Source organism: Pyrenophora tritici-repentis, chromosome 2 (genome assembly GCF_003171515.1).
Source record: "Pyrenophora tritici-repentis strain M4 chromosome 2, whole genome shotgun sequence".
Classification (NCBI taxonomy): Eukaryota; Fungi; Ascomycota; class Dothideomycetes; order Pleosporales; family Pleosporaceae; genus Pyrenophora; species Pyrenophora tritici-repentis.
Window position 1 is genome coordinate 1,998,349 of NC_089391.1, and position 27,243 is coordinate 2,025,591.

At 52.0% G+C, this 27,243-nt stretch overlaps 5 protein-coding genes across 5 annotated transcripts; 3 read left to right on the forward strand and 2 right to left on the reverse strand.

Annotated features, from left to right (window-relative positions):
- Window positions 1-8,388: 8,388 nt before the first annotated feature.
- Window positions 8,389-9,761, forward strand: PtrM4_062250 (FabG, Dehydrogenase with different specificities (related to short-chain alcohol dehydrogenase); the record flags this gene model as incomplete). The annotated part of the gene is made up of 2 exons (XM_001932956.2): window positions 8,389-8,456; window positions 8,507-9,761. The coding sequence occupies 2 exons, from the start codon at window positions 8,389-8,391 to the stop codon at window positions 9,759-9,761; spliced, it is 1,323 nt and encodes a 440-aa protein (XP_001932991.1).
- Window positions 9,762-11,275: 1,514 nt separating this feature from the next.
- Window positions 11,276-13,201, forward strand: PtrM4_062260 (MAD multi-domain protein; the record flags this gene model as incomplete). The annotated part of the gene is made up of 1 exon (XM_001932957.2): window positions 11,276-13,201. One exon carries the CDS (start codon window positions 11,276-11,278, stop codon window positions 13,199-13,201), a length of 1,926 nt encoding a protein of 641 aa, XP_001932992.2.
- A 790-nt stretch (window positions 13,202-13,991) lies between these two features.
- PtrM4_062270 (FAP multi-domain protein) lies at window positions 13,992-15,116 on the forward strand (the record flags this gene model as incomplete). Its single annotated transcript, XM_001932958.2, has 3 exons — window positions 13,992-14,159; window positions 14,265-14,360; window positions 14,481-15,116. The coding sequence occupies 3 exons, from the start codon at window positions 13,992-13,994 to the stop codon at window positions 15,114-15,116; spliced, it is 900 nt and encodes a 299-aa protein (XP_001932993.2).
- Window positions 15,117-15,551: 435 nt separating this feature from the next.
- On the reverse strand, window positions 15,552-16,775 carry PtrM4_062280 (DUF3429 domain containing protein; the record flags this gene model as incomplete). The annotated part of the gene is made up of 3 exons (XM_001932959.1): window positions 15,552-15,805; window positions 15,882-16,293; window positions 16,389-16,775. The coding sequence occupies 3 exons, from the start codon at window positions 16,773-16,775 to the stop codon at window positions 15,552-15,554; spliced, it is 1,053 nt and encodes a 350-aa protein (XP_001932994.1).
- Window positions 16,776-17,438: 663 nt separating this feature from the next.
- PtrM4_062290 (MRS6, Vacuolar protein sorting-associated protein) lies at window positions 17,439-27,065 on the reverse strand (the record flags this gene model as incomplete). The annotated part of the gene is made up of 2 exons (XM_066105581.1): window positions 17,439-20,265; window positions 20,314-27,065. 2 exons carry the CDS (start codon window positions 27,063-27,065, stop codon window positions 17,439-17,441), a joined length of 9,579 nt encoding a protein of 3,192 aa, XP_065964208.1.
- Window positions 27,066-27,243: the final 178 nt, after the last annotated feature.

Sequence of the window (27,243 nt, forward strand, 5' to 3'; positions counted from 1 at the left end):
CGGATGACTGCGGTAACGGTGTATCGTGACGAAATTCCTGGCCTGAACAGGTCGGCTGCTCACAACCTCGCGTCTTGAACGAATGCCGGACAGGTAACTTAACCGATGACCAACGAACGATACGGAGCATGGATGGCGAGATGAGCTCTCACACTAGGGATCTCATCCTAGCACATGCTGTAAGCACTTGTAGGCCTTATTTGGGTACGAGAAAGCCATCCGGGATGAGTTCTGCGTTTGAATGCGCCACGACCTCCTACGAAGCTGGTGCAGTGTCGAGATTAATAAGGCCGTTTACGGTACACAGTCCGAAGCTCAGCCCCGGACCACCGTTCCTAGTGGTCAGCCACGCGTTGAAGCGGCCGACAGACAAAAGCCCTGCTCCTTCTGGGTTTGGAGACTCGTCGCAAAAAGTCCTCAATCGCTTCTGTCCGCGGACGCACTGTACCGGGTGCCTGGTCGACGTACGTGCGTATGCACATCTTACTGTGTAATCCCGGGCGAATTGCGACAATGCTGTTCCTTCCATGCAGCTTTGGCACAGCACGTTCCACGTTGGCGACAATCTACCCCACGAAGAGTCAGGCTGAGTCTCAAAAGGGTATTCCAGATGCTGCGCCAGTTCGGTAAAGCAGACGGCAGGTAGAGATGGGCTAAGCAAGTAAGGGTTGTGGACAAGACGGTCAGTGTGGTGGTAAGTCGACATCCGCATCCGGCAGGTCATGTGCATCAAAGCTGACAGCATTTGGACCATTACCTCGAAAGTCTACGCGGACACCTAGTCGCCTTGCGTGGAATACCGTTGGATACGAAGAGGTCGAGATGCGTATACCGTGGATTTTAATGCTTACGAGTCAAGACATCAGACCTTGTACTCCCCGGTGCTCAGGTCTCCGTATTCCACAACGGGTTAGACCAGGTCGCACAGCCGTGCTCATCGTACGCGGCACGGCTAGTGGTGATTGCGCAACATCTGACCTCCGAATGCCCTCGCTCGCGATATGCTCAGGTGTACTGGGGACGGGGAAGCGGGCCCAGAAGCATAATGGCCATACATCGGCGCCAGCGCCATGTCGCCGAAGCAGTCATGTCCAGTGTCCAGGGTGAAACAGGCGCCACGACACATAACAGCCGCTCCATTCCAGTCATGGGTACAACGTCATTAACATAATTCAAGTTTCCCTGCGACCTTTGTCGTGACCCACGGCAACTATGTAGAAGAAGGGTCACCCTAGGACTCAAAGCTTATACTTACCGTAGTCTCCCATGGTCCAGGATTTCCAACGGCTGCACCTCCCCACGCGCCGCCTGAACGTGGAACAGTGTCTGCAGATCAAACTGATCTGTGCACGTCTGGTAACTTTGTCTCTTAGTACACACTAGTTCGCGAGGCGATTTGGCGCGCGACCTGCGATGCTGCTATACCGTACATGTCCAACCATTCACCGACTGCCCATGTCTGTCCGCTGGCCATTTTACCCTGAGGGCACGACTAAGATTCTCACCCACGCAACCTCCCTACCCCCGGCTTGGTAAGACGATCCTATAGGCCCACTTGCCCTCAGCATTGGGCTGCAACCTTTCCTTCAAGGTTGTGGGAAGCGAATTGACTTCAAACATGGAGGTCCCCACCCAGCTCCATGGCGTGCAAAAGGCTCGACCACCCGCGGGCACCCGGTTCCGCTGAGCCCTCGAGGCCGCTACCATGATGCATGTCAACAGATGGACCATGTTGTATTGACATGGGCTGTGAAGGCTTGCATAGCTCCTACGGGTACCTGATCGCACCGACGTTTCCCTTGCTGCTCTGTCCGGTCGACTATATGTAACCAGGCGGACCGTCGCGCAGCTGCATCTAAGTAATCCAGACATTTCTAAAAAAGTACCAACCGCATCACACACTTGCCAACTAGTTCTATCTTTCCCATCCTCATAGGGCTTTAACTTGTCTTTCCACTCACACAACCTCTCCCATCACATCTTTTCCAAAGACCATGTGCGACTACACTCAAGTACAATATAAATGCACTCACGTCCGCTATGTTGTCAAAGCCTGGTGCACCAAATACCAACAAACACATGTACGGTGTCCAGCGAACGTCACAGCAGTGTAAGTCTTCATTCACATACGCAGTACAGTACTTCACACTAACATTCGGCACAGAGAATACAGACTCAACGAAAAATGCGGTTTGTTGCTCCACCATATACTGCATTGCATCATGATTACTAACAATACCCAAGGCGACTGTAGACATTAACCTTGGCCATTTCCTTGTCGTTACATTTCCTACAGTCATGATTGCGATATAGCACGGCGTACACGGCGGACAGCTGCATAATACCCCTTTTGGATTCCTCTCGGGCTCCATTGATTAGTCGAATATATCATCTCTCTTCTTACAAGCCCTCATCTCGTACCACATCTCTGCCGGCACCATTACGTTCCCTCCCGCGCTTGACCAAAAGTGCCGTGATCCAATTTCGGCAACCAAACTCGACCCAATGGAACCCTTCCAGCGACGATCTGCAACACCACGGAGAACCCTAAGTACGCAAATTTCAACAGTCGTCAATCAAGGTTCAGACGGTTTTGTGGTACTGCATTAGCCAAACCAAATTTTACGTGCCACGAGAATCTTACCGGACGGCAACAACTCCGGATCACTTGACGCAATCACCCGGGAAGAAGTGCCGCCGCATGTGGAACATCAACAAAACATGGTATGCATGTAAAATGTCAGCACTTCTTTTATCCCATTCAACCTCTTCAATCGAGCCTGGAGATATCCGATGATAACCCTGAGTTCGGGCCAAAACATAAGTCCGGGCCGACGGCACTATGTCGGCATCACCATCACGGGCCTAATCCTTTATTCCTGTCTCAGTCCTACCTCTCCAGAACCCACACAGTACCTGTCTCGGATTATCTTTCGGATTCGGATTCTGCAAATGACGCACTGAATACGCATTGGAAGTTATGTGTCGCAGCGCCGTTCGGAACATCTGCTTTTGGGGGCTTGATATATGCCTCCCTCCCCGCAGGCCAGAACGTTAGATGCAGCTACATGAGGCTTATGCAAGTCACCGGATTGGTGTGCGGAACGAAGCCTCAGGAGCATCATAAAAGCAGCCGTTTGGCCCTTAATACGGGTCGCTAATTATGCCGTCCAGCCAATCACGAAATTCAGTCCGCCAGTCCGCCAAAGCACGGTCCTCTCAAGGTGCTTATGCCAACAGTAATTTTACTCCAGATCGACAGGTCGAATGAAACCACGGCCCATACACACACGAATTACCGTATCTATGTATAGCTCCATGTATGTCGCAATTGCTTCTGGCGATCCTCCTTATAAGGCCTCGATGCTTTACTGGTATCAAGAGCGAGCAGTCATCCCGATTCATCCTTCCATGATCACTCGATCTGCTTAAGCGACACATGGGCCATGTTTTACGACGTCGAAACTACCGGTAGGTGTCACAACTCGGATTCAACTGCCACATTGCCACATTGCGTCAGTAGCTTCAACTGGCCACTTGTGGGCTTCGCGAAGGTCATCATCAGTACCCGACAACCCTTTCAAGCTACCCGCATATCGGGAGACTCCGGTCAGTCACCAGCGCAAGCGTGGCTCCAGTCCCGTTTCGTCAGACTAGACTTTGTGGCTCTCCACATGGTACGCGAGATGTACTGTGTCGACGGTGGGGCCTTGGTAGTACTTGCCGTTACGAAATGGTGGTCCACACGTTTCAGCTGAAGCTGGAAATAAGAACAGTGCAACAACTGGAGATCACTTGCAACGCAACGGAAGTCTTCTGGAATGAGTCTGTCGATCATATGCGTGCTATCAGGACCGCGCTGAGGATATGGATCTGCGGTACTGACTCGTCACACGCCCAAGTGGTGAGGCAAAGAGGAATACGGCGTAGCATGTGGAAATTGCCGTGGGACTGAATGAACTTGAAACGTAGAGCCCAACAACTTGAATGAGAAAATTATCAGGTGCATGTTCACACGATAGTAGCTTGCTTACTGAATGAGGCCGCCCCGAGCCGAGCGAATTGATATCGTGAACCAACGACGTGCATGGGTAGCCGAGGGACCGAGCCCTACAACCACCCCACCGCCACAAAACTTCATCAAAAACTTGCAGTCGCCTGATAGGAGTATTCACGACAAGGGTGGCGAGGCAGATGGAGCGTAACACCAGGCTCCGCCAACATTCCTGTAGGTTTTGTCATAATCCAGCGGCTGCGGATAGGGTCCCGATCCAATCATGGGATGAGATGTGAAACCAATATACAAGCGACAGGTGGGCTCTATCATTGCAACCCAACAATGCTTCCCAAGGTTTCTCATGTCGAGTCCAAGGTACAGTAATGGCGGTGCATTGCCATCGGTGATGCCGGATGCATGTTTCCGGCATCGTATACAGCCGTCTACAAGTTGTGTCGTGGGCAGACGAGCTGTTTTGAGTTTGCTTTCCCGTGTTTCCGCGGCCGCACCAATCCAAATGTGAGCTGGGCATGGGGCACGAAGAGCTCGAACTTGAGCTTTTCCTGGCAACGATTGCAAAATGACAAGTGACCGTTGGCGACCCGATGACGCACCCATGGAGCCGTAGCGCAATGGCGCACGGTGGCTTCCTCGCAAGGACGTACATAGATGCGTCGCGTGGATAAACTTCCGGTATTGGTACTGGAACCCAATTACCTCCTACTTGGCGAAGCATCTCACCAAGATTATTGCTGGGTGGTGGAGAAAAGCTCTGTATGAACATGGATCCAGGCGTTCAACAAATGGTACGATATCCCAAACCGCATGTGCATGCAGGTGCCTGGGTGTGCAGTCATTTTATCTGCGACCGCCTATCAGCGACATAGGCGAGCAGGCCGGGGAGCACATCTATAGTGGTGACTATCGCCGTGTGCATCAACAGCTGTTCGACTCAGCGCTGGGTATGGTGGTGTAATTTTGGACACATCACTCTGTGCTAACCTTGACAGGAATTCAATACCATATGGAACGTCTCCGCGACATCCGCTAGGTTGGCTGATCATACCGTGCTTCGAGTCTTCCGTTGAACCTCCACCGGCTCTTTCTCTTCATATCCACGCCACGATATCAGGAAATCTCTCTTCAATTGCAACAAGCTGTGACAAGTCTCAGCGAGCTGTTAACCGAAAGGTAGCATGACGGCATTTACGATATGAGTGGCCACTGCTGTACTATGATCACATCCAATGTCTGTAACGCACAATGAGGCTTACGATTGTCACGACGTCGACTGACAGCTGACACGCGGTCGAAAACGATCGTGTTTCGTACCCAGATGCCTGAGGATCCGCATTGGTGGCCTAGCCGGCACGGGCCGAGCTGTCAGAAGAAATGTGAGCAGCGCAAGGTTACTAGGTAGCTATAGTTGCTGCGAGCTGGGAGACCATGTACGGCCCGATCAACATATGTCTTAACGGAGTTAACTCTGAGCTTTGCCTAGCCGGACCTTTTGTCAGCAACAAGGACTCGACGCCCTCTTCACAAACTGTAAACCTCATACATAACTGTTCCTTCCGAATGACTAGACTGGGGTCTTTGTGGCTTTCAGTGAGCTGGCTATACCGGCTTTGGACAGCTGGACCAGCGGCATCGCATTGTTTTCCCCTCTTTATAAACCTTGGTCTCTCGGGCAAACTTTTTTCATACGGTGTGTACAACACGCACGTTCAACGCGCCTTTCGAATCCGACTCGGTCTCAGTAACATCGCACCGACTGCCACGTTGAGCATTTACACTAGGAACAGGGTTGCTGTGGCAGGCACGGAGCAAAGTCCGCTCCGCTGTCGACACGCTGTGGCACATAAGTAGTCAGCCTTTCCCTGGTATGATCTGAGACGCAGGTCGAACCTACAGCAATGACGTGCAGGACGTACAAGAGCTAGTCGTTGATCATCTCGGAACTTTTTGATCGTGTTGTGTGGAGACGCATCGTCGATGCATAACGAATATGAAATATGTTTGTGCTTTGTTGGCATACCTTTTCTGGACCGAAGCGCATGTACACCAAGCCCCAAAGGCTCACAAGGGCTTCCTCCTTTTTGCAATTTGCATCCCGAACACGGATCCTCACAGCCCCCGTTACGAGGCTCCGGGCCTTCTTCGGTAGCACGTCTCTGCTGCCGGATTCCCCGCAGACAGCATGCTTGACTTCCCATCAACCCCAAATTTGGGGACAAAAAGTACTTTCACCGCCGGATACCCGCGGGTACGGAATGTCTGGTTGTAGACATCCGATGATGTGACTAGTCAAGCATGGTAGTTGGTCTGCGAGGGGGCCTGTCCAATGTTTCGTACGGGCCAGCCGTAAGGTCGACATGTCGGATTCGAGGCAAGACTTGCGAAAAGCCCATCGAAAGACCATGGCAACACCACACCACTATACACGCACGTTTAAAGTATCCTTCTACAAGGGTCAACCTGTCCACCCACATGCCGTTAGGCTGGACGCTGCAAGTGCCGCAAGACCGAAACCAAGAGGGTGGCTGCGCACCACATCCGCCCTTTAGCACAGTTTCATGAGCCGCGACTGCGACCCAAATGCAGGCACGAGGCTGATGACGAGGCTCGATTCGAGCCTACGGCAACTTCCTGAGCGTCCAAACTCGTAACTTTGGTACTAAACCAGTCTTACCGGAAGCTATGGGCAGAGTGAATGCCACTTTTGCCGGAAACGGACATGTGCTGATCTCAAGGCCAGATGTTTGGGATCAACGGCTTGGCTGGGCGGTGCATCGATTGAAAAAGATGGCCCAATACGAAAAGGAGAGGGTGATGATCTGCGCCGTGGGGTTGTGGGGTAGGTTAGGTATCAGCTTAGCCCTGTTCAGTGGGGTGCTCATCGTCTGATGGTTTAGGGTCCTCTGATGGGCGTTCCTGTTCATCCGCTTCCTCCGGGCAGATGTATTCGACCTGCTCTCGGATGTATCGAGCCTGCAGGCCGAAACTGCGACTTGGCCGACGAGATTTTCACCGCTCCTTTTCATAGATGCTCGTGACCAGGTTAATGATGCCCGGTCCTGGAGCTGCATGGGCTGAAAGTGTCTTACGAGTCTGTCAGACAGCTTTCTTCCCTTCTGCAAGTCAACAGGCGGGGCCCTGCAAGACAAACTGTATCGTCTCACGATAATATCCAGTCATCTTTCTTAGCGAATGTTCCTGGTCGAAAGCACACCATCTTCATGTTTGTCAGATCTTACAAACGTGGTCCAATGATCATCATATGTGATCATGTCGGTGACAAACCTCAACATATTGAAATATTGTATGACCGGATTCTGTCGGCTGATGATGGTCGTGGTCGCTGACGTGGTTGGTAATGCTTTACTAATCTATTGCGTGAGCGGAGTCTTGCAGGCAGTGGGGGCTGGAGCCATGTTGGTGACATGTCGACGTGAGATGTGAGACGTGACAAGGTAATGTATGGTTTGTGTCTAGGTGATCATGATATAATGGTGTTGAAAACTCTCCACTAGCAGTCGTAGTGAGCCCTCATACTCTCTCAGTCACAGATGACTGCTTGGTGTGTAGGCGTTACCAATCATTCAGATCTGTTGACGGAGATACCATGTGTAGCGGAGGTTTCTACCACTGGATATGTGTACTTCCTCTAAGGCTTGTACTGGTACCAGCTATGACGGATCGAAGGAAACGATCTAGGAAGAAACTACTCATGGAAGGAGCCGAGAAAACGTGTACACAGTACAACGGTAGTCTTCGACGTCAGTGACCAAGATGCTGTATCAAAGCGTTGGAAAGGTATGACATATCTTCTCCATCGGCGCCGTAGAAGGGCTTGAAATAGATAGTCTCGTAACAGCCTTTCATTCCCGAACCCAATCGTACGATGGCTACTTGCCGCCCCAGAACAACGGAGAGTTTTGGACGATATGAGATGAGAAGCAAGGCGGACGTTTCGAAAGTAGTTCTGGTGTATTTCGAAAAAATTACATATGCTTCCGATCCACGTGCTATCCCACTTAGACGTTATTGGGGATATGTTTCAGGTGGCGATAGTGTTTGCCGGACTGATAGTACAGTTTAGCACGTGGTCAAATAGCAGCACGTGGTGACATGACAGAGCTATACAAGGCTGTGCCCGCCCGCATGGTGACTCGGACAGACACAGTTCAACAGGTTAATTCCAGAAACACCGGACATGCGGTACATGACTGCGGATATGGTTTGGGCGCATGAGTCGACAAGATGGAGCCAGGAGAAGGTGATGGAGCGGTGCGTTGCTGTGATTGGCCAATGCGTGCTCCCATCCCGAAGCGAATTCAGGAATAGGTAACTCTGGCCGGTGAACTCCCCTTGCGCTCGGCATATCCAACATGTCGTCTACAAGCGATATACCCACACCCGACAATGGCTTTTATGTTCTTGTTACCGGAGCCAACAGGTCTGCTATTCAATTTCATTCTCATGATACTCAACTGACCATCCTCACAGTGGCCTTGGGCTTGGTATCGGAACCCGCCTGATTGACGAATTCCTGCAAACCCGCCCCCAGTCCGAATCGCTTGTCCTCATCATCACGACGCGTGACCAACGGAAAGGCGACGCGACGATCGCAAAATTAGAACAACACCTGTGCAAGGTCGTCCGTGGCCATGAGGAGAAGCTACCTGGCATTGCACAGGTGCTACAGAACCGTGTGTACTTTCGGCAGGAGCGGTTAGATCTGCTGAGTCTTGTGTCGGTGCAGAAGCTCAGCAAGAAACTGCGAGAGACGACGCCAAAACTCGACGTCGTCATCTGCAATGCCGGCATAGGCGGATGGACCGGCATCAATTGGCCGAGTGCGGTGTGGACAATTCTCACAACTTGGAACAGAGCGCTTACTTGGCCTACGTTCAAGATATCCGGGAAAGGATGGGTAACAAAACCTCAGATACCCGAAGACAAGAAGGTGGAAGACGAACCTCCTCTAGGGGAGGTCTTTTGCGCCAATGTCTTCGGGCACTATCTGCTAGGACACTACCTCGCACCGCTGCTGGCAAGACATGCGGCGAGTGAGAAGACAAGAGGTCGGTTGATCTGGGTCAGCAGTCTGGAAGCATACGACCATGTGTTCGACCTAGACGACATGCAGGGCATCTTGTCTGACATGCCTTACGAGGTCACGAAGCGCATCACAGATGTACTGGCAATCACGTCTACGCTTCCTTCAACTTCCCCTGAGGTCAATCGATATCTCGACCATTCAGAGGATTCAGCAAAGACTACGAAACCGCGCCTCTACGTTACGCATCCCGGCATCTGTGGGACCTCCATCATGGCCCTCCCCGTCATCCTTGAATACTGTATGCTCATCGCCTTCTACATTGCGCGTTTTCTCGGCAGCCAATGGCACACAGTCACGCCGGAGAAAGGTGCGACTGCAATGGTGTGGTTGGCCCTCGCAGACCAAACTACACTAGATAACATGGAGGCAAAAGAAGGCGTTGGGAAGTGGGGCAGCGCCACAGATGCTTGGGGTCGGGAACGTGTGGACAGGACTGAGATAGCTGGATGGGGATGGGGAGGGAAGTTGGGAGAATACAAGAGGAAAGGCAGGGACCCATTCGCAAAAGACCTCACCAAGGAGAGCCAGGAGAAGTTTGTGGATACAGGGCGAAAATGTTGGGAGGAAATGGAGAAGTTGCGCATTGAGTGGGAGGGCCGACTACGGAGAGCCGGAGTGGCGGTTGAGATGGATGAGTGATAGCCGCCTTAATATTGGAAGCCCGACGCCATTGTACTTTTTGTAATACTTGATTATCTATGAAACCTTGGTCTCGTCGGCTTGGATCCATAGCAGCACGACGGACACCAGACATATCGATTACATGGCGAGATTACCCCGCTTTGTTGCGCTCATGGCATGATGGCGGGCAAGCCACGGTCAGATTCAGGTAGCAGACACAGAAAAGATGACGAGTTGAGGGATTGTACCGACGTGGGCCCGAACGATCAGCCCTCGGAGAATAGTCCGAGCAGTGTGGTGGATCATGGCAGATCAGAGCCTCGGCATGCAAGTCTTCACGAGGGCCAAGGGCGGGTCGCAGAAAGGGCTCACGATGGATGCTTGAATCTAGATGTGTTTGCAGGGAGAAGGGTTTATATATGAGATGGGAAATCGGCAATCTCATAGGGCTGGGATCGGGCTGTTGTCGCGGACCATGTCATCAAACATCACCTCGGCGACGGAGGGCTAAGCACACCATTCTCCTAGACGACGGAGAAGTACTGAGGTCACTGCGCAGGAACGGGCGACGCGACTGCGACTACGGTTGACTCGGACTCTGGGTGGCGACGGTGCGGGCGCGCCAGTTGCTTCTTAGTTGTCTGCACGAAGCGACTGAGGGCAGAAACGGCCTTGTGGGCGTTGGCAGTCGTTCGCACGACGGCCGTAATCCTCATCGTCTCGTTCGTCATGTCTCTCATCACGACAAGGATGCGTCATGCACGCATCCCAGACTCTGCACCCTCAAGACAAGGGACTCACTGGGCCCGCAGCGCCCTCAGGCACGCACGCAGCGAATAGGATGAGTTGACGGCATGCAGCCCGGCGTGCTGGGTCGCGCCGGCCAAGGGCTCCCGCTGCGTGCCCCTTCTCGCTTGCCTATACTGGGGAAAGGCCTGGCTTCTCTAGTTGGTGCCCGACGCCGTTGATGGTCCTCTCTCATCCCCTAGACAATTTGCCCTCTTCGCCGCAGTACACAACCCACAAAGCCCTTGTTCGCCCTGCTCCAAGCCGACCTCTCTCTTGACAACCCGGTACCGGTGCACGCGCATAACAAAAAGCCAAGTTAGTTGCATATCAACGCTGCCCCAGTGACGTGTATTTCACTACTTTCACCGCTCCGCTTCACCAAACAAACGTCATAACATACACACAACGTGCGCGCTAGCAGTTTGACGATAGACTGCTCCCTAGGCGCAATCAATGGACCCCAAGAACGACCCGCTCTCGAGCGACTTCCCCCCTGTCTTCGCACGCGACGCCGACATCCAAGCGTCCTCGCCCTCGATTACTATCGCATAAAGCGTCTAAACATTGCTTACACAGTGGAAAAGTGTACCATGTGTACATAGCCGGGCCTCTACAATTACTTGTCAAACGAAGACACAAACAAAGGACTGTCCCAAAGAACCAGAGAACACCTCTGAATCCACCATTTATAAATCCCACCACTTCATACCACACCAAACATATTTCTTCAACCACACAACACCATGTCGACCACATCATCTCGTACTTCCTCACGTGGGTACCCCCCACGACCCTCTACACCTGATCAGACAGGCCGCACATTGGAACGGTCAGGCTCTTATGCTGTTGCGCCCAAGTCCGAGTACCTACGAAATGCTCTCCAGGCACGGAGAGCCCACCACACACCCACATCTTCCCTCCAAAATACACAACCACCACCCCCACCTGCTTCGAAGCCCGCAGAAATCAAGACTCCTAGAAGATCGCCCGATGTCTTTGCTGAGTTTGCTCTGTCCGAAGAACAACAAACACCTGTTTCACCCATCCGACGACGGAGGACGAGCGATGTTACAATGGGAATCCCGCGCTCCAAGACAACCCGAGAACTCCAAAATGAGCTTGACAAACTAAAGGAAAAGCTCATGACCTCAAGCCTGCGGGTCGAGCTGCTCAGGAGCAGTAACAAAGAACTGCAGCAAAACCTGGCATCGGCAAAGGAACAAATAGAACGGCTGGAACCATTGGAGGACGAGAACTATGATCTTCGTGCCGAGAACCAACAGCTGAAGCTCAAAGTCGAAAACATGGACGACGAAATCGCAAGACTCAAAGACAGCAACGAGGACCATCGCAAGACCAACGAGGAGCTCACTGCTATAGCAAGCGAGAGCGCCGCGCATTGGGAAGCCCATGAATTCGCCATTGAAGAAGCTGCCGAGTGCATCATCAAGATGGAGGAGGAGAAGGCCGTGCTGACCAGGGAGCTTCAGGAGCTCAAGGACCGAGTTATAGCATTGGAGAGCACCTCTTCTGGCAGCGCGCTTGTCGATGGCCCCGCCAAGTACCCGTCGCGCGTCTATAGCGTCGACGAATCAAGGCCTTCTACTAGCCACTTCGACTCGGACTACTACAGCCAGCCATCGTCACCGCAAGCCAAGCCCAGCATCGAATCAGTCACATCCTTTACACCCTCTGAATTGTCGAAAAAGTTTCTCAACTTGAAAGAGGAACGTCGAAGATCTACCCGTGATCTCGTAAATCGCATGTCAGCGGTATCCCTGAGAGCACTTCGCGAAGCATCCCCGTCCCCTGCTCCAGAAGTCCCCCAGATCCCTGAAGCATACCAGCAACCAATACCGAAATTTGTCCAAAATGATAGGTCGGAAACACCCCGCGCCAATCCTGTGCAGTATCGCAAAGATCTTGAAATGCTTCCTCCGCCATTGATGGAAGCTGCACCGATAGCTTCTCCAGTTCGACCACACACAGTAGCTCCACAGGCACCGGCGCCCCAACCAGATGGGCTGCGCGGCTTGTACCGACCTGAGAGGCGTTCTAGCAACAGGGCGTCAAACGACGTTCGTCCATCATCGATGGTCGTCACATCCACGAATTCAGGTAGTCTGGGATATCGCCACCACTATGCGGAACCATCGGCGCATAGCCTCTCACGATCCAGCAGCAACCATACAGGCACGAATAGTTCGAACGAGCGACTACGCACACTACGCCACCGGAAATCCTCGGCTAGCATGAGAACCCCTACATCTGCAGCATCTTCAGAGTGGGAGATCCTAGCCTCCAACAACTCCCCTCCTGTCTCTGTGTCATCTCAAGCTGATCTAACCACTGAGGTAGACCCGCTCGCAGACAAAGACAGGTGGTGGCGCAGCATCGATCATCTGACACTTTCTCAAGTAAATGCCCAAGCCCACCAACATTTGTATAGCGGACAGCTATCTAACACGCCACCAGACATCGACCAGCCTCGCAAGCTCAACCCTATCACATCGCGCGATTCGATGAAGAACAGCCCGCAGAGAAGCAAGACGGCAACGCCCTCGAATACTCGTGTGACATATGAGAAAGACTTTTTGTTCAACGCGGCAGAAAGCGAAGAAGACTTTATGCGCAAGGCTCGCAATGCGATGCCTAAGCGGAAGCCATAGGTGGCGTTGTAATGCTAATGATGATGGTACGAACGAAGCGATCTTTTTCCTTTGGTACAGTGCGATACTTGGCAGTCAAGTCCTCGTTTTGTTTTTTGCGTCGGCGCTGTGGTGGTACATTTGAACGATTCACAGATCTGGCGCTGTTTCTTATGGGTTACATGTACTCCGCAAGGAGAAGAAGAAGGTGATGATGATCATAACGGTCGTCTTGATTGAAGCGTGGGCGGTCGGTCGGTTCATTGACCAGCTCTGTTTTTGGCACTGTAGCAAATTAGCAGAATCACCTACGTCCCTCTTACTAAGTAGAGCGGAGTGTGTGGTGTGTACATATATATGTGTGTACTATTAGCATCGTAATTCTTAATTCAGCAATCTCAAGCTTGAGCAAACAAAGACAATTATCTGTGGTAAAGACAGCCAGCATGAAATTGATGTATAGCTAGCCAAATCGGCCATGTAAACGTTACTTGTATCGAAAACCGATGTTCTCTTTCCAGTCGTACACGTGCTGCCAATCGCAACATGTGGCACCTCCGACATGCGCCCCACTTCTGTGCGCTCAACCCCAAACGTACGCAGCGCACATGCCAGCTTCCCCAGCTCCGTCATCAAACATTACACATGTCCACAAGGGAGCCTGCCAACTAACTAACCAACCCACCAACTAACCCCCCATCCCTGGTTTTCCTCTCCTCCTCGCTATGCACGTTGCTCCCAGCATCGTCCACTCTGCCCAGTCTCTCGCCCTTGTTCTTCCCCAGTCGCAGCTGCTCGTCCTCCTCCAACGATGATATCCTCGGGCTTCACAAACGCGCCCGTATCGCAATTCCTCGTTTTTGGCACCGTCATTGGCGCGCTGCTGGCGTCGGTGACGGATACGCGGTATTATTTGCATATTCAGGTTGTGCCGCATATATGGGGGTATGGGCAGTTTTGGAGGTTTTTGGCGTGGCAGGTACGTTGTTTGAAGGTGGTGGAGAGAGTGGTGTTGTTGTGTGTGTGTAAGAGGGAGGGGAGGAGGAGAGGGCTTGCGGGGGGATTGTTGCTAATGTGGATATAGGCCAGTTTTACAAATTCGACTGAAGTGCTGTTTGCGGCGTTGACGTTTTATCAATTACGTGTTGTAGAGCGGTTGTGGGGGAGTAGGAAGTTTGCTGTAAGTATGAGATGGTTGCTGCATGCCAACTCCCACCCTACTCTTATTTACTTTTCCATACATGTGAAGATGATAATCTGGTATAGACAGCGAAAAGCTAGCTAACACATCAATTCGCAGTCATTCCTCCTAGCAACACTCCCATATACGACACTCCTACCCCCTCTCCTCCTAACCTTCATCCTCCGACCCCTCTCCCTCGGCCGCCTAAACTACCTCCCCGCAGGCCCAACACCCATCCTCTTCGCCCTCCTCGCAAACTACTACGCCGCGGTCCCATACACATATCGCTATAAAATCTCGCCTTGGGCTGCCTCCTCCTCCACGCCGTCTACCACCTCTTCATCATCACAACAACAAAACACGCGCCAAACACCGACCCCCACAGCCCTCTGGTCTCGCAGCTTAACCCTCACAAGCAAAAGCCTATCCTACCTACCCCCTTTACAACTCGCCCTCTCCCAGTTTCCTGGCTCGCTGCTCGCGGCAGCCGTAGGCTGGGGCGTGGGAACCGCGTATCGCCGGGAGCTGCTTCCTGGTGCGACGAGGTGGCGTGTGCCGGGGTGGATGGTGGGAGAGGAGAAGAAGGGTGGGTTTGAGGGGCTGAGGGCTAGACTGGATGCTGAGAGGGAGAGGGAAGGTGGTGGGTCGGGGCTGGCGACGGGTATACTGGCGGGGGAGACGGGCGGGCAGGAGGCGAGGCAGAGGAGGACGTTGGGGGATATGGTGGCAGAGCAGTTTAGGGGGAGGGGGTAAATGACTTGAAATTGGAATGAGAAGGAGATACTGATGGTGATGAGTGATATTGGCGGTATGACACTGTTGGTATGATTCTAATTGTATAGTATTACTTACTATGGTATTTTTTCTCTTTTGCCAATGTATGCGTTTTTGGTACGTCACAAGCCACAGAGGAGATCAAGATTGATTTCTGAACTCATCCTTATATCTGGGATATGTAAAAGCATGCACGAATCGACAAGTTCATTTAGACCATGTCAGTCGATTATCATATCATAAAACCGAACAGCTTGATTGAAAATCTCACGCATAATTGCAGAAATACCCTCCCGCATATATACAACCAACTTATCCAGAAAAACGCAGCAATCACTCATCATCATGACAAATATCTAAATCGAAAAGGGCACCATCGTCTGACCCAACATTCTCCAAGCCAGATCAGATCATTTATTTCTCACCCCTGTCATCACTGCGGGCAGCAGTCTTCTTCTTCTCCGCCGCTGCCTTCTCATGCTGTGCGAGCTTCTCCTCGGACGAGCCCTCGCCCTTGAACACCTTTGCGCGATCAATCGAGCCAGGGATATGTTCGGGCAGCTCGCTGCGGCCGATAAGGGTAAGCACGATACTAGCGCCTACGATAGACGTGAGCACGAAGCGGTACACGGCGTACCAATCGGGAGTCCAGCCACGGTATGCAGCACCTATTCGTCTCAAGTCAGTTTAAACTGTTGAATAAAAGGAGATGAGGGTGAGGAGGGAAAAGGAAAAGCAACGTACGAGTATCAACATAATACAATCCCAAAAAACCCATGAATTGACCAATCAACGCACCCTCCACCGGCATCAAAAGCGTCGACCACGCCACCATGGGCGCCACAACACCAATCGCATACCGCTTATACCCCTGCGCGCCACCATATCCCGCCCACTCGAGCCCCCAGTGGATAGCGCCCAGGAAACTGAGGATCGAAGCCCCGTACCCGATCTGCAGCGGCTCGATCATGTGGAGCAGGTACGTGGCGTTTGCCTCTGAGAAGAGCATGCCGTAGCCGGCGGTCGAGTGGTTGAGCTCCCAGGAGAGGTAGACGGTTGAGAGCGAGGTTGCGAGGTATGGCAGTGTGCCGGCGAGGCCCATGTAGTAGGCTTCGCGGGGGACGTTTGCGAGGGAGAAGGTTTGTTTGATTGTTCCCTGTTGTGGATGTTAGCCCTTTGTCTTCTAAATTTCCCAGCTTTTTTTTGGCTGTCGTCTACGGGGGAAAGTTGGCAAGATGGATATATACATACAACATCATGTTTAATCTCCGCCGTCATATCCACCTCTTTGGCCGGCGCCTCAGCCCCAACTTCGGAAAACATGGGATGCGTCGAACTCGAGCTCGACACCGTCTCAGGCGTCGGTTTGATCTTTTCGTGCGCATACCGGCTCTCGGCTTGCTTCTGCCCCTCGCTCAGCTTCTTGTCTGCTAGACTCCGGCGTAGAAGCGCTGACGGTGTCGTCTGCGCTGCTAACTGCGGTCTTCGTCCCGCTGCTGCCGCAAGCGACCCAAACTGTGTTGACCATTGCAGACATGGCGCCGCCGTTGTTGTTGTCGTCTTGCGAGCACCAGCCGTGCGCGGTGCTGCCGCTAGGGATCTGAGCGCGAGGCGCGAGACTCCGTTGCGAAGAAGCATACTTAGCTCAATCAACGTTTCTGACGTTGTCCGTAGTGTACTTGTGAACTTAGATGGAGAGGGCGAGAACAGTAAAAAAAAAGCAGAGGATATGAGCAAAAGTAAAAAGCAGAGAAGCTGGGTATCAACGTGAAGAGGAAAAGAAGAGTTTCGTCAGATAACAAATGTCGATTTACGATTACGCCTACAGCTTATTTCCTCTTGTCCCCGCAACTTGACGCGCGAAGCCGGCCGTTTTTGCGCAACGCCAGACTGACGTCACAGTACGATGGTCGCGGCTACATCACTCTGCGCCGGCCAGGCTTCGGCATCGACAACATTTTTTGGGGCCATGCCGCGAATCCCTGCGAAACAGGTGGGTCGCAACGGTGCCGTGAAGCCGAGAGAAATAATAACCCGGTTTACTGCAGTACGTACCATGATGAGACAATGGCTTTCGACCATTTGTGCACAATCGATCAAACTGGACGAGTTGGTGGCGTTTAACTTGGTGTACGACTTTCAATTTCCACCTAGAAGTAACTCTGCTATCGCTATCAGGACAAAAGAATAGAGAAATACACATTACAACAATGAACAAAACCCGAACCAAGCCATGTCGTATACTCATGTGCTCATTAGCCATTCTCGTCGTGTTTTACCATCTCTCTGCCGTTGACCTTATCAACCTTTGGCATTCCACCGATCGTTATACGCATTAACACCCACAGCCACCTGTCGATAGAACCAATTCCTGCTGCCTTCGTCGCTGACGGGGATGAATGGCCCATTTGTACCTCCCTTGAGCGTGATACCCAGTCCAGTTCTTTCCTTGCTGATAGTCTGTACGTCCTTGAGTGGAACGTCCCATTCCGTCTGTAGCTTTTTGGTTCGCACCATCATGAGGCCGTTGTACGTGAGCATGACGAGCATCTCCTTGTTCTGAAGTTCCAGATGCGCAATGTAGTCTTCGTTGAAGTACTTGCCGTTATCAAGTGTCTTCAACCAGAACTGACCGAGCGCTTCGCGTTGAGAGTATGGTCGCACGATTCCGTCTGTGCCGATGAAGCGCGTTAGGCGTACACGGTCGAGACCTTCTTGGTCAAAGACGGTTGTGGTGTTGCGGACGCCTTCTGCCATATTGGAGGCGAGATCAAAGGCACCAATTGCAGCCTTAGTAGGTACACCAAGCAGACCTTTGCCGACTCCTTTGACAAATCCGAGAGCGCCTTCCTTCTCCGCACCTTGGATAGGATGACGGGCTAGGCCGCCGAGACCGCTGGCAAGACTGCTGGCGAAGGCGTTACCACCTGATGTGATGCCGTACAAGGCATGCTTGGGCCTGTTGCGCGAACGTGACATGCGGCGCGAATCCTGGAACTCTTTGTCGAGAGTTGCGGCAGACAAGCCCTTGGACATACTGCCAGTAAACTTCGCCATACTGTCTGAGAAGCCAAACACCGATTTCTTGACGAAGCTGGATGCACCCTTGGCGATACCAATACCAAGGTCTTCCGGTCGGTCAGACTTGACAAGACCCTGGTATGGCTCGTAGAAGATGTCGGCAACACCCGAACTGATGTTATTGAAGAGACCCACTGGATTTCCCAGGAAGTCGGCAGATCCAATAATGACATGCACTTGTCGCAGCGACTCTTGAACGTAGTGATTCTTGATATTGTTGATTAATGCAGTCGTCGAGATTCGCGCATTCTCAAGCATCAGAGAATTGTACCGTACAGGCGCGTCGTTGACGTTGCCAATCGACATGGTGAGAACGTTGACAGCGAACATGAATGGGTTGGATGTGCTCATGGTGTCTTCGGCGTTGATGCGCTCCGTTCGCACAAAAGACAAATCGATCTGCATAGGCTGAAGATGGAGAAGCTCAAAGTAGACGTCCTGACCAGACTGCTCCTGCTTTGGCTCGGGTATGCTGAGGTTTTCATCCCACAGCTTACCCTGTTTTTCTTCAGTCCATGACGCTCCGGGTATGTTTGCAAAGTCGATCATGGCGAAAATAAAGTCTTCGTCGATTTCAACCGTCATCTGCTGCAGCAAAAACGTAAAGTACTTGATGTAGAGCACGCCGTAAGAGTCGTCTTTGACCTTGGTGATAGTAGTCTGGAAAATGGGATGCGCCTCCATCTCCTTTCCAGTCTTGGGAACGACGCTGGGGTAGAAGATGATGGGGAAGATACCACCGTAGAGTTGGTTGTCGATCTGGATCCACTTGATCTGCATATTGATCATCTGGTAGAGAGGCGAATCGGAGTACTTGAACTCGATATCGCGCAGTGTAACGTACACCAGCTCCTTCAAGTGACGATTGACAAGGGAGATACCAATGCCGGCAAGTCGCAGCTGTGCTTTGAAGGTGACGTCGGTATCCATGTCCTTGACTTCGAAGCCCGTCATCGTCGAAGATGCTGTGGTAGACTTTTGCTTGTACATGCTCTTAGATGGCTTGTAGTTGGCGATCTCAAGAGTCTGCGTTGGACCCGCTGCGACAACATTGAGGTCAATAACCTTCATACCACCTTGCTCCGGGCCAGGTGGGATCTTGAATGGAATGAGTGGCCCGATTTCAGCAAGCTTGACATGTCGCTCCCGACCATTGGCGCTGATGACGATTTCTTTATTCTTCGCGGCCGGGAAGTCCCACGCATACGGCATAATGCTCCTAGGTGGCAGCCGGTACCTAATCGGTCGGAAGCCGGAGCCGCGGTCATCTTCGTCTTCGTCCAGGTTAGGGTTTGCTTGCCAGTACAAGAATTCCTGGTCGCTCATGTTCTTGAACGAGAACGGCCAATGCTTATTCTCAACACTGATGTGGCAGAAGATAGTTGCTGCCTCCATCAAGATATCGACGCGGATAAGCTTTTGGCGTTGACCAGCCTTGGATAGCTTGACGTGCACATTGCCCACGTTCGAAATGTTGAACGGAGAGGACCATTGGTTGTTGATACCAGGGTAGCAGAGTGATAATTGCGGTGCGCCACCTTGTCGCAGCCATCGCAGGGGGAACAGCTCGCCATCCTTGACAGTCATCCAGTCAGACTGCCCGGGTTCGCGAATGAGCAACTCTTCCTTCAGCTTGTTGTTGACGATGAATCGCGGCGCGATGGAAACTGTCTTGGTCAAGTTGTACTTGCCCTCACCCTCCGAAACTGATACACCCAGGTGCATGTCAGAGCGTGCCTTCATTGACGGCAAAGCCACAGTGTATGTGCTGCCAATCGCATCGAAACTCTGAGGCTTGCTCCAATTGGAATCTCCAACCTTGATCAAAGCGCGATTCTTCTTGTTCTCTGTAGGGTAAGAGAACATGAACGGTAATGCCTTGCCAGCATCCTGCTGATTGTCCGTGACAACGCCTTTTCCGGCAGTGGCTCGGCCCTGGCCCATGAGCTGCTGTGCCCGAACATCCAGCTGAAGCCCGGTACGGTTGAGAATAATGTACGGACTGTATATCGCTACTTTGAAAGCACCACCGCCGTCGGGGAAGTTGCTACACTTTGTTAGTATTTCTCAGATACGGACCGATAGTTAGACCTACTAAAAGTGCATGTTGAGGTGCAGTGTCGTGTCATTGTTGTCCTTCACTTCTAGCACCTTCTCCCTCCTGAAGCTCTCTCGGTCAGTGGAATTGATGATGCCAAACTTGCTCGGCTTGAAGGATCCATCCTGCATTTCCACGCTAATGAGTAGGAGATGCGAGAGCTCCACAACGTGGACAGGGCTGATGCCGCCTTTCCTGAGGAAATTGGTCCAATCCTTCTTTGTATTGCTGTCGTAGATCCTATACTTGAAGTCGTACGGGAGAAGGTTGTGGACTTCGACAGGCGCTTGCAAGCGGAGCCGCATGTAGGGGTAGATGCCAGTCAAAGGATCCTTCTTGTCGTACGCTGCATGTAGCTGGAAGTAGAATGGTGGTGACTGGTCGTCCTGCTCCCCACGGCAGGTAATAGTCCTGGTGGGACGCTTTAAGAGGTCCTTCCAGAACAAGCGCTCGTTAGACCATTCGTAACCGAAACCTTGGTCTGGACGGATGACAATTGAGTGCATGTGGCAAGCGCCAACGGGTGCTGGCCTGGCATCCCCAGGAGCGATCTTGTCGATCTTGAGAAGATGACCATCTTCTGGACTGAACATACCGAGCTCGATCGGAATTTGGGTGTTGTTTTCTACCAACAGTGGGGAGCGGATGGTGATGTTCTTGATGTTGTCAGAACCAAGCTTTACATCGATGAGCAGGCGATGCTGAATGCGGTCCTGCTTTGGCTTGAGGTTGTACAAGAATTCGCCCTCGCGATGTACGGGTACGCGCGTGAGGCTGTCGAAGCCGCTGCCTTCCAACTTGATTCCCAGCATGCCGGTGGCGCCATCTGTAGAAAGTGACTCTCTGGCTGACATGGGATCTTCGAATCGCCATGGCTGCTCTTCGCCGTCTTCGAGTCTGGCAGCGAAGCCTTCCTCTTCTTTGCCCTCAGCCCAGACATCAACACTGAACCCAGTGTAATTGCGTACGCGATACGGAGCGTCGCTACCTCTAGGCTTGGACAGAATATCCTCGTCACTAGTGAGAAAGTCGAATGACTTGGAGCCTAGCGCAATTGTTGCAGCTGTTACTGTGAGCTCCATCGACTTACGAGAGTAGATATCGACAGCCAGTTTGTCAGGGTCCTGATCTTTGGACATATGGAAACCAACACTCCACGGCTCAATCAATGGCTCCCATGCAGACTTGGAAAAGTTGTACACGTTGACCAATGTGTCAAGCGAGGTATCGGCAACCATTGGCCCTGACCAGTCTCGCACGTCGACACCAAACTTCTTCACGCGCCAATCAAGCATGGGCATTTCGTGCACGTCACCAATAAGTACGACGCGTATGCCTTCGATGCTGATGTGAAGCTCCTCTCGCTTAAGTACAGTCGAAGGAGGGGGCGCCTGCTGCTGCACGGCCTGTTGAGTTGATCGCTTCGTGGTTGCCAGCGACTTTGTACGAGGCTTGTGAGTAGAGGCTTTACCGGCATGAGAAGTTCCTTTCTTTGAAGGTGTCCCTGCCTTCAGCTGCTGGGCCTCCGGAGAAGGAATGCCCTTCTCGGCAGGTGCTGCCATAGCGGAGGCCCGGTTAACGATCTGCATGGCCAACAAGATATCGCGGAGTGATAAGCGGAGTACAAGAGGCTCGATGTCGACGGTAATGCTCATTACAGAAGATTTTGAACCCTGGTTCCGAATGTCCAAAGCCGTTTGAATGCTGAAGTCGTCAAGAATGCGCATGCGATTAGTCTCGAACCTGTCCATGCGACAAAGGAACATGCCGACCTTGTCGACCTGTAGCGTCATTGCCCGTTGTTTTGATACGAGTACTTGCTTTGTGCCGAGCACGATAGCCTCCGAGCTGGCCATTGCAGGGTTGGCGATGAGAACAACCTGCGCATCTACCAAGTTGACACGGAATGATATGTTCATACCATTATCCGTGGACTCTTCGGGTGCGGGAAGTTGTTCCATCTGTCTCGACCCATCAGGTGACATTATTTCGTCATCACTGTCGGTTTCATCAAGCTCAGTATCTTCCTCGATGACCAAAGGCTCATCTGTAGCAAGGCCTGCGTTGGCAAATGCTTGAAGAGCAAACAGATAATCGAGGGCCAAGATGATTCTTGGGCTGTCGATAGTAAGGAGAGCAATCATATTGCGCTCTTGACCACCCGAAATTGACACACTGGCCATGAATTGCTGCTTGACGTCATTGTTAATGAGCGACATGATCTTCCGGAATTTGTTCGTCCCTTGGGTGCGACTATCTCGGATAGTGAACGACTGCACAACCAACTCGGCTTCCATCGCGCCATCGCTGATCATGCGCACCTTGACGTTGGTGTCATTGAGCGAGAACTTGGAAAGACTAGCCGCCTCTACATCACCAACAGGCTCACCATCTGTAGATTTGACGAGCTCCAAACCAATAGTGCCAACTTTGAAAACAAAGTCCAGCTTGGTCCACTTGCCATCATCAGTGTGTAGCTCAGGGCCCTGCGAGCTGACAATATCCTTCGACGACGGTTCCGGAGTGTCCTTGTCTGTCAAGCGACGCGCGGGCTCCGTTGTCTCGTTTGGTAGCTCGGCCTGCACGTCTTCGTCGATGGCGTCCGGCTCTGTGGCAAACGCTGCAGGAATAGACCGCGACAACTCTAATGCAAACTTCATTTGATCTGGCGTAAGCTGCAGGTTGATATCCGACATGTTGCCGTCAATTTCGATGTCTGGTCGCTGTTGTCCGGGTTTGTGCTCGACCATGGTAATGTTGAAGTCGAGATCGACCTTGTCAATCAACTGGAGTTGCTCGGAGCGGTCTTCGTCATAATGCAGCTTTGAGGTGAGCTTGATGTTCCTGATACCGGCTGTGATCTTGTTCGCAGTCTCCGCGCTTTCAGAGTCATCAAGGGGAACGAAACTGTTCTTCGCATAGATCTCTCCCAGATTTGCAGTCAATGTGTCCCGATCTGGTTTATCGGATACTACCATGCGCGGGAAGACAACAATAGGAGTACTGATGGTGATGTCGAAATGGAACTTGTTCGCTCGTTGCTGGATCTGCGTTGCTTGGTTTGCCGCAGCCTGACGGGCAGCATTGAAGATAGCTTGCATTTTGCCGAACTTGACAGCGAATTCCATGATCTTCCGGAAGGGCTCTGTGAGAAAGTTGATCTTGATAGACCCCGTCTTCAATGCTACAGCCATGTCATATCCTGGATAGCTCTTCGACTCAGAATCAAAGGTCTCGTAGCTGAAGTCAGCCAAGTTCTTGCCCTCAATAGTTACTAGCTGGCGGAGTGAAGACTCCTCCGAGACGCCTTGGTTGATGTCGTCGATCAATGATAGGTTTCCAAGTCGACCGCCAATGCGCATAGTTTTGCCACTGAGGAAAATGCCAACATCGCCGGAACTCAAACTCAGAGTAGCAAGCCTTATACCGTCATTGTTCAGAACTACAGCAATGCGCTTAAGCTCTGCTCGGATGCGTATCTTGTCGGGCTCTGCCTGGGTCTGGCTAACAACAGGCTGTTCTTCTTCCTTGTCCGTTATCTGCGCTTGTTGATTTTGGGGCGGACCGGGGGTTGTGAAAGTATCGAGGACGAAGTCCAGGAGAGTCAGCAGCGTCCGTCTTGTTACAATCAGGTTGATTGTCGAAACTGCGACATCCAAGTTTGTGGCGATGCCTTCGTACTTGGATTGGAAGTCTGGAGATTCCTTGTTCACCTTCACAAACTTGAGCGAGAACAGATCTTTCTGCTCATCCGCTGATACGTCTTCCGACGAAATGATGTTCTTGAACTCAGTAAGGGTAGACTCTTCGACGTGATCTTCGACGGCAAGACTCTTGAGGCGAACATCAGCGGCCATCTCGAAAGCCGCTTGGTAGAAGTCCAGATCGAAGCTTTCCGCAATCAGCTCAACCAAGAGCTGATCCGACTTTTTGCCTTCTGGATCAGCTCTGTACAGAGAGCCCTGAAGCTTGTCTACTGTGAACTTGAACTCAAAGTTGCGTTGATGTAGATGGGTCTGTTGCTTCCCAGATTTGGCTTGTGGAGCGTCCGAAAACTTATCGTCTGTATCGCTTTGGCTATCTTCCTCCATGACAAGCTCATGTTCTTGCGAGGCAAATTTGAATGACTTTGATCGCGGCCGCCCGAGAGCATCTGTGTCGGTCTGAGCGTCGGTTGGGGGCTTCAGATTTGATGGGCCCTTTGCTCCATCGGTCACTGGCTTGCTGGGCTGGTCGTCACCGAACTTGGGTACGGCCACATCGATCAGTCTCATCAAGTTCTTGTATTTTGAATCAGATACAGATGCATGGAGAACAGGGAGATTTCCAGACACGCGGAACTTTGTCAAATCGGATGCCTTTGGAACGATGCATATCTCAATCTTAAAGTCCATGTTAATCCGGTCGACGATGTGGTAGTTCTTCAAGCTCGAGTCTTCTTCAAGCTGCGCGCGAGTTTCCTCGATGGATGGTCCTATGAGCACCTGGGTGGAATGAAGCTTCAAATTGAACTTGTCGTACATCAGATTCTCCAATCTGCGGAAGTCCTCATCGGTGTATTGCTGGTTTTGCTTCGACTGGATGTCGCGCAAGGTGTCCTTGTCGACGAGTTCGCTCGTTACGCTCACATGACCGGCATCAAGAATGAGACAGTTACTTGACTTCTTTGTGACTGAGTCGGGGACGATGATAAGAGGTGCCTGTAGATCCAGCTGCGCATTGATTGTCTTGTGTTCGGTGAGCGCAAATTCCAAGCCTGCGCGAGTCTGTTGTCGAATGCCTTCGACAGTCGCTCCAGCAGTCTCCATGAGCGCACCAATAGACTCCATGTGTCTCTCAGGAGGCTTGAAGAACTTGGCCACCTCTACGACGAACGTCGGATTGTATACGAATTCCATACTACGCAACTTCATAGTCAGGTTCGTGTCGGCAGCTCCATCGAGTGGGTTGTTCTCAAAAGTGAGGAAGAAGAAGGGGTCTTCCTTCACTTCGTCATCATCGTCACCATCCGCATCCTTTGGCGACTCGTCGTCATCGAGCTCTTCGATCCGCTTGTCGTCTGGAACTGGTGGTGCATCCTTAACAGTGATGATTTGGGGGAACAGACTGCCCTCTGTAGTGCCATCGTACAGACGCATGCCTTCAAGGGCAACTTTGACAAACATGGAGTCTGTGCGCTGCAAGAACTGAGTGCTGAATGAGTCAAAGAGAAGGCGGAGTATTTCGTTTGATTTGCCGTGCGGGTCGCGCTTGAGCGTGAAGCTACCTGTTCGCAGGCTCATGTTGACTTCTAGCTTGACATATTCGCGTGGCATATCCACTGACTCCGTGATGGCCTTCTTCTCGTCCCAGTCAATTGCATTGTATAGCTCCTTTCGTTGCTGTTCGTTCATCTGAGTGTTGTCGTCCTGTTGCTCTTCCTGCTTACTTCCCCAGACCCAAGAAGTCCAAGTCTGCTTCGGCGGCGGCTTCTTGACTCCAACGTTCTCTTTGCGCAACTGATTTCGAGCCAGCGAACGCCAGAAACGGAGATCTTCGTACTTCAGCTTTCGTTCCAGCTTGTCCAAGTCTTCAGCCTCAGTAGCATCAAGTTTTTCCTCACGCTTCTTCTTCTTGAAGAGCTCAATGTACCGTATTCGGTCATCGCGCCGCTCCTTGAAGTAGTCCCAGCTCCATTGCCGGTTTCTCTCATGGATCTTGTCGAGCACAGCCTTGGTTGCGAACCGAAGCCAGCCTGCTGGATCTTCTTTGGGGGAAGACTTGGGTTGCAATCTCTTGTACTCTTGGTGGCGGATGAAGTAATGGAATAGGTCGACTAACATGAGGGCATCGCGATATTGATCTTCGTCGATGATGAAACCGAGCTCGTCGAACAGAAGTCTAGCTTTCATTTTCGGTCGGTCTGGTTTACCGGTCTTGTCTATTTCCAGCCCGGCGCGTCCACTGATGGGCTTGAGGATGAATTGATGGCCGTCCAAGTCTGGATTGTCGCCTCTTGCAATCATACTTCGGGCCTGCTCAATGAAGTCTTCCCGGTCAATCTGCTGCTCATCGCTGCTCTGGCTGCCCTTGCCAGTGCCAATGAGTTGAGCATCTGTATCCCAGTATACAGCTAATGAGCCAAGTGTTGCCAGCTTGTGTGTCGATGTCGAGGTGCCCTGGATGAAGGTGGGCTTCCAGTTCTCGTCAGTGCTGATAGCGCTGAAGTCGGCAAGGGTGACACCGAGAGCGAAGGGGTGCCCAGGGTCTGCTATTGAGTCTTCGTATCGAATGTGGATGTTCTTGACTGTGACTTGAACGTTGTCGACAATTGCTGTGATCAAACTAGCTGTAAAGCTCTGGTTCTTCTGTTGTTCTTCCGCACTCATGCCTTCAGTGTTGCGCTCCTTCAGCAACTCTGCACTATCGAGCTTCTCCATCTTGACAGCGTGCGCACGCTTGTCCTCTTCTTCTGCGTCGTAGTCCGCATCTTCCTTTGGCGCTGCCAGCAGGAAGACATCTTCAATGTTGACCTTCAGCGGCTTACCGCGGAGGTTTGACCAGGGTATCGATAATGTGAGTGAGCCGAGATGACCCTCGATAACGTTGAGCGGGAGGCGTAGCTGGTCGAGAGCTTCGCGACGAAGTTCGAGATCTCGTAGTACGACGTCACCGGACCAGATGCCGACATTGAGCTGCTTTGGATCGAAGTTCTGGACATACATGCCCAAGAACCGATTTAGCAGCGTCGACACGAGTCCCTCGAGCATGGTGGCGGCGGTAGACCGTTACCCAGGCGGGGGTGTCCAGGGGTGGTAGGTGGGTAGGAATACGGGGTATAGCGGCGTCGGAGAGGGATCGTTATATCGTAGAATTGTGTGGAGTCATAGGGAACGTTCGTCAATGTGCAGGGACACTGCAATTGGAGGAAGGTGTCGTAGGTGGTAA